Source organism: Equus quagga, chromosome 4 (genome assembly GCF_021613505.1).
Source record: "Equus quagga isolate Etosha38 chromosome 4, UCLA_HA_Equagga_1.0, whole genome shotgun sequence".
Classification (NCBI taxonomy): Eukaryota; Metazoa; Chordata; class Mammalia; order Perissodactyla; family Equidae; genus Equus; species Equus quagga.
The window spans coordinates 91615339-91626591 of record NC_060270.1 but is presented as its reverse complement, the minus strand read 5'-3'; the positions used below and the strand labels follow the sequence as shown (position 1 = coordinate 91626591).

General features: G+C 35.5%; 1 protein-coding gene across 1 annotated transcript in view; it reads right to left on the bottom strand.

The window, feature by feature from the left end:
- Positions 1-11253, bottom strand: part of EPC2 (enhancer of polycomb homolog 2) — a 130397-nt gene that overhangs the window by 78080 nt on the left and 41064 nt on the right. Inside the window, exon 2 of the mRNA XM_046659128.1 lies at positions 3058-3217. Within this exon, the coding sequence (XP_046515084.1) occupies positions 3058-3217 (160 nt within the window). The remainder of the gene's footprint in view (positions 1-3057; positions 3218-11253) is intronic.

The window sequence follows — 11253 nt, the reverse complement described above, 5'->3', positions numbered from 1 at the left end:
AGCTGGGGAAAAAGTGTATAGAGACTGTAGTCTGGGACTGTATGTTGAATAAGATGGAGCTTCTGTTCCTGAGGAGTGTACAGTCTAGGGAAGAAACAGACCTGCCAACAGTTCATTTCAATAAGGTTGGTGTCACAGTGGAAGAACATACAGGAACTGTGGCTGGACAGGCACAAAAGAAGGCCTTAAATATCATACAAATATGTTAAAATTTTATCTGATCGGCAAAAGAGAGTCTGAACAATTCTAAATGGGTAATAATCACAACAGTGGCAGTGTGATGATGGACTGGAAGGCATAAAGACTAGAACAGAGAGACCAATAAAAAGTTTCCTGCCAAGCCCAAGCAAGCAACGTGATGGGCCTGAACTAGGTCACCCTACTGTGGCAACTGTACAATGTTTATTTCTAGCCAGGCAAATGGAGATTCGTTCAAATCTATCATCAAAAAAAGAAAAGGAAAAATCCATAGCAATATTTTCTGAAATTCCTTATATTTAAGGGCTTGGAAAGAAGTTACGTCAAAAAAACTTTTTAAAGCCTTCCTTGAAAAAAATCTCAATGATAAATGAGTTTAAATTTTAGTAGAGATAACCTTAAGGCCAATAACAGGCATACAGGTAAGCAAATTGTGGAATATCAATTTGATAGGAAATTATATATACACTGAAAATGACAAAAAATATATAAAAACCTGAGAAACTTAAAATGTAAGTAGAAAAGGCAGATAAAGAATTGTATGTATAGTGTGATATTGTATAGTATATAGAATATATATGCTGACAGACTAAAAGAAAAAAATGAAATAGTTAAAATACTTTTCTATTATTTTTATTCCATTTATTACAGTAATAGGATGAAATGAAATGAAAAAACCAACACAAGATTAACGTTTATTGTATCCAATGGGCCTGACTCAGATGGGTTATACCCAATTTCTGGTTCTTGGTTTCCCAGAATGGTTTTTACAAATGGTCCTGTTGTCCAGCTATAACGTTATTAAAATACAAAAAAACCCAGATACTTTAGCTTGAGAAATCCTTAAAATTCCTATTATGAATTGCTATCTCTTTCCCAATGCAAAGATAAGGCAAATTCAACAAGCTAAAAGGACTCAGTCAAAGAACACAGAGGAAACAATCACATAATTAACTTTTTTGCATGTGTTTCTCTTGAAAGCTTAAGAAAAAAGAGTCTGTGAAAAATGGTTCTGACACCTAAGGGCTTTTGAAAAGCCATTTAAAAACAATTCAGTCAGTCAACAAACATGCCTTTTATTGAGCATCTATAAGCCATGCACTTTACTCTAAAGATACAAAGAGAAAATAAAACATAGTCCCTGCCCTCAAGGAGCTCACAGTCTAAAAGGAGAGAAAGAATGGTTACAAATAATTACAATAAAGTATGGTGAGTCCTCTAATAAAAGTATGTACAAGGTATTAAGAAAAGCCAAAGAGAAGCAGAATGAGAACGGTCAGGGTAAGCTTTGTATGGGGGTTAGGTCTTAAATGAGCTTCAGGAAGGGAAAAAAGACTTGAATAGTACATGCAAGGAAGTGTGAAATGTGAAACACGGCAAATGGGGATAATTTTAAGTTGGTCTCTATGGTATTGAGAGTGAGGGGAAGAGCAACAGGAAATGAGGTTAAAGGAGTAGGCACAGAACAGATCACAAAGGGCCTTGTATTCAAACGAGAATTTGGCTATTATCGAATTCTGTCAAATCTGAACTGCCATCAAAAACAAGATGCACCATTACTTAATGTACTTATGCTGAGGACTATTAAGAAGTTTAATAGATTACTTCTGCATAAAGCTACACTAGCAAAGGGCAACAACCTCAGTGTAAGATAAATAAACCAGCCATGCAGAAAGGAACAGCAAGAATTTTGTATTTCTCAACATGCCCCTAGGTGGAAGGAGGGGGACCAGAGGGGGAGAGACGGTTCTAAGAACTGAACTCCAAATATGTCTGCAGCCTAAACTAAAGCTACCAGTGTGGTCCAAAAACAAACAAATAAAACAAAACAAATAAGCAAAGGCTTTAAAGTGGTCTCAGGTTGACAGCGTCCCCAGATGCCTGGCAGAAACAAATGCAAATTCTCTTTAGATAAACTAGACTTCAACTCAGGACAACAGCAACTTAAGATGCAATCTCATTTCAAAGATGATAAATGAAAAATATGCATCTTAGAATCAAAGAAAAACAGATCTTACAGTCAGTCTTAAATCTGTAGATGTTTCAGTATTACCTGGGGAACTTTTTAAAAATACTTATTACCAGGATGCATACCAGAGATTCTCAGACAGGTAGGCCTGAAGCAGAACCCTGAAATCTCTATTTTAACAAGCTACTCAAGGTTTTTTTAATACAACCAGACAAGATACCAAGACACTAGCATCTGTCTACAGAATCAGCTAAAACCTCCTACTGTACACAACAAGGAACCACAGCAGGATGTTAATCCAGAACATAATTTGATCAGGCTGACACTTTACAAAGACCACTGGTGCTGGTGGACTTTGTGGAGAAGAGAGATTAAGAAGAGGGTAAGGACAGGCGATGAGGGGTAGTAAATAGAATAGTTAGGAGATTATTGAACTAGTTTTAAAGCAAGAGATGGGATCATTTAAATAGTAACAATGGGGAGAAAAATAAGAGTATCAAGGAAGCAGAATTAGAATTTTATAAAAACTAGATGAAGGTAGAGGTGTAGGATCTAATTCTAAAAGAATTCGGAAGACTCACCCCTAACTAGCCTTTAAAAGTAAATCTTACTTGGATATGGTAATTTACCACCTTTTAGCTGTATAATAAAGTTATAAGCGCTATACAAAATCCTATACTATACAAAAATCAAATGTTCCAAATGCAACTAACACTCAAATTGATCTCGAAGTTCAGACGAAAGCATAGACGGATTTTTTCTTTCATGTTTTACATCTCTACAAATCAGTGTTTGAACTGAAAAATTAAAATCTCTTCGGGCAGAAAGAGGATTTTTACTGGTTGATAAATTTAAATTACAAACAGAAAACAATGAATTAACAAACTTACGCTGAATATGAATGAACTGTTTTGGCTGTTTAAACTCTCCTTTGTACAAGCGATTGTAATAGTTGACGTTGCTCTCTGCCTCAGGAACTGGAATGACCATGCTCTCTTTTTTTTCTCTAAACACTTGCTGTGCTGAAATAGCTCGCTGTAAATGATGTTCCTGGAAAATGTAAAGTAGGCAACATAAGTTGTTTTAATATTGTTAATTCAATGCACAATTCTATTTAAAATTTACTTTAATAATTGAAAGGTGCTTTAAGAATCAAGTACAAATTGTTCTTTTGCCACAGGCCTACAGAAAACATTGCCATCGTTCTCCCTCAATACTTGTGCTCATAAAAATATCACCTTAAATGATTATAATTTTAATAAGTAGAATTTTTAAGAAGGATTAAATATATACATATTCACAAACTAGAATTTAACATCTCAATTACACGAAAATTAACCCCTTGTTTTACTAAATTAATTGAGGAAATTTGTCACCAATACCAGATTTAGAAAAATATGCAAATGACAGGAAAAAAATTTCTATCACAAATTTTAAGTATCTTCTGCATTTATTTACCCGAAACCTCAACAGTACAAAATTCTGAATAATTCAAAGACAGATAAAATTATGTTTAACAGACTAAATTACTATCAGTGCAGGAATTAGTCAATTGGTCAAATCACTCATCTTGGGAGGATAAAGACGTCCAAAGAAAGTAAAATCTAAACTAAAAGTTTTAGGATCAATAGGGATTTAGCAAGGCAAAAGGAGAAAAGAGTCCAGGCAGAGAAAACAGGATATCCAAAATGGACAAAAGCCCACAGACTTTTAACAAAAGGCAAGAAGTTGAGGAAAGGGACAGGGGGGTGGGTGCTGGCTTAGATTGGAAAGTTATCCACTTTCAGTGCCAGGTAGAAATATGTTTTTCTCCAGAGGGTAAGATCCCAAGTTGAAGCACTAAATACATTTCCCCATACAACTATTATTATCAATTTAGTTAGAATCTATTAGTAGCAAAAACTTCTAAGTAGGAAATCATGAGGAAATCTAATACACACACACAACAGACAGCATCAAGAAACTAGGAAACCCGGCCTTGAATGAGCAATTTCTAGCATTATTTAAGCCTATATTTTCCTATTATCTCCTGGTCAAAGAAAGTTTTGCAGTATGCAATGCCACCTTGTATTTACGTGTTTTACAGCTCTCAAAGTACATCACAATCACGCATATTAGCTCCTCATGATCTTGGGACGCAAAGGTAGATATTATCCCATATTGTACATGAGATTCAAGAAACAAGTGATTTGCTCTTAGTTACGGTGAAATATCTGAGACAGTCATATTTCAGGGCTCTGACTCCAGTATTCTTTGACTATGCCATGCTTACCTCAGAAGGATTTATGTTAAAGATAAAAAATCATGTTCCTGTAATGCTGACAATCTATAGACATGAGTGACAAGAGGGAACTGAGTTAAACTGGCAGCACATTTTTGATTTGAAGAGATTCTTTTGATATATATTGCACTTTCCCCTCAGTACAAAACATTTGTAGATATAATCCAATTCTTAAAATACATCTTTAATAGATGAAGATTTAATATTATTTTAATTTTACAAATGAGAAAATTTAAAAACAAGTCATAGATGACTCTCTTGTTAACACAGTTGGCAGATGACAGAGCAGCAGCCTGAAATAAAGGAGCTAGACCATGTCCTATTCCCCTAATTTACAGACCAAGTGTAGGTCTAAAAATATATTCTCAGCTATCACTTCCCTCCCCAGATTATTAGACAGTCCTTCAACCCCCAAAATCAGAAAACAACCAACAATGATATGGCTTCCAGAAGTCTGTGCTTCATACAATAACTTTAACCAGTGGCAAACACAAAATGCTTGGAGTAGGTACCAGAGTTTTGATTTGTCTTTACTGGGGGAAGGGGTTGGCAGGAGTTAATACCAATTCCTTGTTACATGCTGCATTAGACGTTGGTGAGGTTGTATAATTTTTTTTAAAATAACTAATAACAATGAAACATTATTTGATTTCCTTTCCTTTAAAAAAGCATCCCCTTGACCCATCAACTCCACTTACGGAATTCATCAAAAGACAACAAACGGCCAAGAATGACTAAATAAAACTGCTCACCATGGCATTGTCTATAATACCAAAAAAAGTCTAAATGTCAATAAATAAGGAATTTGTTATAGAAATTATGTTATATATATAAAATGGAATTTTTAGGTAATGGTAAAACACAACACAATGTAGATTTCTACTGACTTGAAAAGATAATAGGCTATTCAGTAAAAAAGCAGGTTACAGAATAACATGTATAAATACAGATGAATGTTTATCTAAAGAAAAGAGCCTGGAAGAATACAGAATAGAATATACCACAAAATCCTAACAATTTAAGTGGCTCTGATTTTCTTCTGTGTGCCCTTTTGTATTTTATCAATTTTCTGTGGTGAAACTGTAGTACTTCAGTAAATTGTAAAAATACTATAAAAGTTTTGCATCTTAAATGAAGGAACTCTCAATGAAAACACAGCTGTGTCACCTAACAATGGGGACACATTCGTTCTGAGAGATGTGTTGTTAGGCAATTTCATTGCTGTGTGAACATCATAGAGTGGACTTACACAAACGTAGATGGTATAGCCTACTACACACCTAGGCTATATGGTACTAATGTCATGAGACCACTGTCACATATGCAGTCTGTTGTTGACTGAAAAGTCATTACACAGCGCATAACTGTACACAAAATCACCTCTTATGGTTACTTTAAAATTCTGAAATATCTTTTGAAACGTACTATATTATACCTAAACATTTTTTGCATTTTCCTAGAGATCTTATACATTCATTGTACCTTATATTTTTCCTAGTAACAGGTGAATTACCTATTAAACCATTAAAAGCAAACTAAAAGCAGCTAAGTAATTCACGATTTTTAGTATATAAAGTATCAACCACAATCCTTCAAGATGCAGGATAGAAATATTTTTTTCTTTTGGACATGAGTAAACTAAGGCTCTATGGCAACATTGGTAGAAATTAGCAGGGCTGAAATCTTTTAAAAATTATTTATTTATTGTGAGGAAGACTGGCCCTGACCTAACAGCTGTTGCCAATCTTCCTCTTTTTGCTTGAGGAAGATTGTTGCCGAGCTAACATCTGTGCCAATCTTCCTCTATTTTATGTGGGATGCTGCCACAGCGTGGCTTGACAAGCAGTGCTAGATCCATACCCAGGATGCACACCTGCGAACCCTGGGCCACTGAAGCAGAGCAGTGAACTTAACCACTACACCACTGGGGTGGTCCCAGCAGGGCTGAAATTTGAATCCTTATTTGTATGTCTCTTTTTCGTCTTGCCAAGCTCATGCTTCAACTGGTTGGGTTTCAGAATCTATCAACTGAGTTAGACTGCATACAAAGTCAAAACATTATTCATTGGTATTTAAAAAATTCACACATGAAACTCCCTGTTAAGACAGCAGACTGAAAGCCCATGTTTATCTACTCTACTTCCCTATACTAGTAAACTTATTAGTAGAGGGCAAAGAAGCTTATAAAGCTGCAATTACAAAGAGAATGATAGATGAGGCACCAGCACAAAACAGAGTGTAGCAAAATTCTGAGATCAAAATCAAAAGAGGAAGTTGTGAATCCTTGAAGAGGGAAAACATAAAAATGGCCCATCTGTCCTGCAGAAAGCCAGATGATGGGGAATTTGAAACACTAGTTAGAATAGCTAGAATGAGACAAGCCCTTCTTTGCCTGCTCCTCAAAAGCAGATCATTCTACACAGACAGGAGAGGGCGCCAATGAACCAGGAATATTTTGAACCACCCAAATCTACAAAAGTGAACAGAAAAAACTTAATAAGCCTACTGTTATTATTAAAAGTCAAAACACAAGATTCAACTATACCTCTAATAAATCCTCTCCACTCCAGGAGGGAGGAACAGAAGAAAACTAAGAAAAATGCTCCAAATTTAATTAAACATGTCCCAAAGGAGCATTTAGGGATATGAAAAATCACCTAGAAGCAGAAACTCAAAAACTAAGATCAGAGAAGAGGGCAAAAGACTCAGAAAAAAATGGAAAGAGTTGATAGAATGCAGGAAAGAAAGGAAAAGACAATTATTTCAAAGATGAAGACTAAAATACTAGAAGCCTAGTGCAAAAGATACGCAAACAAAAACATAAGTGTGTTGGCATAAACCAAGAGAATGAAAATGGGGTCAAGAAAGGAGTAAAATGAGTAAGAAAGAAGATGGCAGAATGTAAAAGGCAAAGAAGGAATGGCATTCATATAATTGGAGTCCCTGAAGAAAAAACCAACGCAACAGAACTAATACAAAACAACATCCTCCAATATGTCAGGAAACAAAACCTATGAATATACATATCCAAAAAAAGCCCACCAGGAGCAACACGGCATACAATAACCTGCACTACCGCAGATAGAATCTGACCTTGCTTGGTGCAATCAGGAGAAAATGCTCTGCTCATGGTTTCTCCCTTGGGAGTGTAGGAGAAGAATGGAATGTGCATCCAACATTCTAGCTCATTGGAGATCTGCCCAAGAGACTAATTTCTGTCTTACCTAACTCAAAGGGCTGACTGAACCAGTATTCTTTGGATGTCTGGGCGCTGTGGAGAACAAAAGAAAGCTCAGGGGCTTGTTGCAGCACCAAAGAACTTGCAGTACTGCAGAATGACCCCAGAGGGAGCAAGAGATTACAAGCACCTGAAAAAAACCCAGCAAACCTCTCTAACTGGGAAATTATGCACACATAATTCATGCATGAATTATGGAGATGGAGAAAATGCATCTCCAGAAAAGGTTTAAAGGGCTTCCAGACTCCCGAGATGAGCTGATTGGTAAAGGCTTCCCCCTGTACGAAGCCAACTTGTAAAGACTGGGAGAGATGGCTGTTTTTTTCAAATGCATAAACTATAGCAAAAAATAACAAGGCACACGAAAAAACAGGGAAATATAGCTCAATCAAAGGAACAAAATAAATCTCCAGAAACTGACCCTAAAGAAACGGAAATCTGTGAATCATCTGACAATAAAGTTTAAAATAATCACCTTAATAAAGCTCAGTGAGCTACAAGAGAATACAAATAGATAACTAAATGAAATCAGGGAAACAATGCACAAACAAAATGAGAATATCAACAAAGAGATAAAAAAGAACTAAACAGGGGCTGGCCCCATGGATGAGTGATTAAGTTTGTGCACCCTGCTTTGGTGGCCAGAGGTTTCAAAGGTTCGGATTCTGGGCACGACATGGCACCGCTCAGCAAGCCATGCTGAGGTGGTGTTCCACATGGCACAGCCAGAAGGGCCTACAACTAGCATACACAACTATGTACTGGGGAGCTTCGGAGGGGCGGGGGAAAAAAAAAGACTGACAACAGATGTAGCTCAGGTGCCAATCTTTAAAAAGAAACAAAATAGAACCAAACAGAAATTCTGAAGCTGAATAGTACAATAACTGAATTGAAAAATCCACCAAAGGGATTAAACAACAGACTTGATGAAGCACAAGAAAGAATTAGTGAATTCAAAGACAGGTCATGTAAAATTATTAAGTCAGAAGACCAAAAGAAAAGAAGAATGAAGAAAGTCTAAGGGACTTATATGACCCTATCAACAGACCACTATATGCATTATGGAAGCCCCAAAGGGAGGAGAGGGAAAGGAGCAGAGAGCTTGTTTGATGAAACAATGGCTGAAAACTTTCCAATCTGAGGAAATGGACATCCAAATTCAAAAAGCTTAAAGAACTCCAACTAAGCTAAACTCAAAGAGGCCCACAACTAAGACACATTACAATCAAACTGTCAAAAGTCAAAGACAAATGGACTCTTGAAAGCAGCAACAGAAAAGCAAATCATCACACACAAGGGAGTGCCCACAGATTATCAGCAATTTCTCATCAGAAACATTTACAGGTCTGAAAGGACTGGGATGATATAGTCAAAGCACTGAAAGAAAAAAAACGCCAACCAAGATACTATAATCTGAAAAAACTGTCCTTCAAAAATGAAGGAGAAATAAAGACCTACCTAGATAAGCAACAGCTGAGGGATTTCATTACTATTAGACCTACCTTATAAGAATTGCTAAAGGGAGGCCTTCAAGTTGAAACAAAAAGACACTAGATAGCAAACAAAAGCATCTGAAAACAAACTCTCTGGTAAAAGTAAACATATAGACAAATACAGAATCTTGTAATACTGTAACGGTGGTGCAAAAGTCACCTTTAGTTCTAGTATAAAATTGCAAAGATAAAAGCATATAAGTTAAATGTAAAACTATGGTAACAGATACAAAATATAAAAAGATGTACTTTGTGACAATAATACAAAGTGGAGAAGGAGATGTAAAGGATTTGAGCTTTTGCATGTAACTGAATTTAGCTTATCAGTTTAATACAGACTGTTATGACTGTACAATGTTTTATGTAACCCCCATGGTAATCGTAAAGAAAGTACGTACCATAGAAGAACAGAAGAAAATGAGAAAGGAATCAAAGCATGTTCACTACAAAAGAATCAATGAAACACAAAGACAGGCAGCAAGAGAAGAAAAGAAAGACACAATAACTACAAGACATACAGTAAACACCAAAATGACAATAGTAAGTCCTTCACTACCAGTAATTACATTAAATGTAAATGGTCTAAACTCCCCAACCAAAAGACAGAGAATGACTGAATGGATTAAAAAACAAGATCCAAATATATGCTGTCTACAAGAGATTCATTTTAGATGTAAGAACATACACAACCTGAAAAGGAAGAGATGGAAAAAAATATTCCATTCATAGTAACCAAAAGAGAGCAGGGGTGGTCATACTTATACCAAATAGATTTTAAGTCAAATACTGTCACAACTGACAAAGAAAGACATTACACAATGATAAAAGGGTCAGTGTACCAGGAAGCTAAAACAATTATAAATACATATGCATCTAACAGCAGAGCACCCAAATATATGAAGCAAACACTAGCAGAACTGAGGGAGAAATACACAGTACTACAATAACAGCAGATTTCAACACCTCATCTGAAATAATGAAAAGATCAACCAGACAGAATATTGATAAGGAAAGAGAGGACTTGAACAACACTATAGACCAATTGAACCTAACAAACATATACAGAACACTTCACCCAACAACACAATACCCACTCTTCTCAAATGCACACAGAACATTCTCCAGAATAGATCACAAAATAAGCCACAAAACAAGTTTTATCAAATTTAAGACTGAAATCACACCAAGTATCTTTTCCAACCACAAAGGAATAAAACTAAAAACCAAAAGCAAAGGGAAAACTGGAAAATTCACAAATATGTGGAAATTGAACAATATACTTTTGAGCAATCAATGGGTCAAAAAATAACTCACAAGAGAATTAAAAAATGTTAAAACAAGTGAAAATGAAAGCAACATGAAACTTAAGAAACGCAGCAAAAGCAATACTGAGAAGGAAGCTTACGGGAGTAAATGCCTACCTACATTAAAAAAGAAAACAGACCTCAAATCAACAACCTAACTTTACACTTCAAGACAGAGAAAAAGAACAAAAAAACTCAAAGTTAGCAGAAGGAAAGAAATAATATTTAATAAAGAGCAGAAATGAATGAAATAAAGAATACAAAAATAGGAAAAAAACTAGAATTAAAACTTCTTTTGAAAAGAGAAAAAGAGAAAACTCAAATACCAAAAATCAGAAACGAAAGAGGAGACATTAAAATAGATGCCACAGAAATACAAAGAATCATAAAAGACTACTACAAACAATTATACATCAATGAACTGAATAAGCTAGAAGAAATAAATTTCTAGAAACATACAACCTACCAAGATTAAATCATTAAGAAATTTAAAAATCTGAAAAAAACCCCTAAGTAGTAAGGAGATTTAATCAGTAATCAAATACCTCCCAACAAAGTAAAGCTCACCACTAGATGGCTTCATTAGAGAATTCTACCAACATTTAAAGAATTAACACTAATCCTCAAACTCTTTCAAAAAATTGAAGAGGAAGAAAAACTCATTTTACAAGGCCAGTATTACCCTGATACCAAAATCAGACAAAGATACTACAAGAAGGTGTGTGGGGTGGGGGAAATGGATGAAGATGGTCAAAAGGCATAAACTCCAC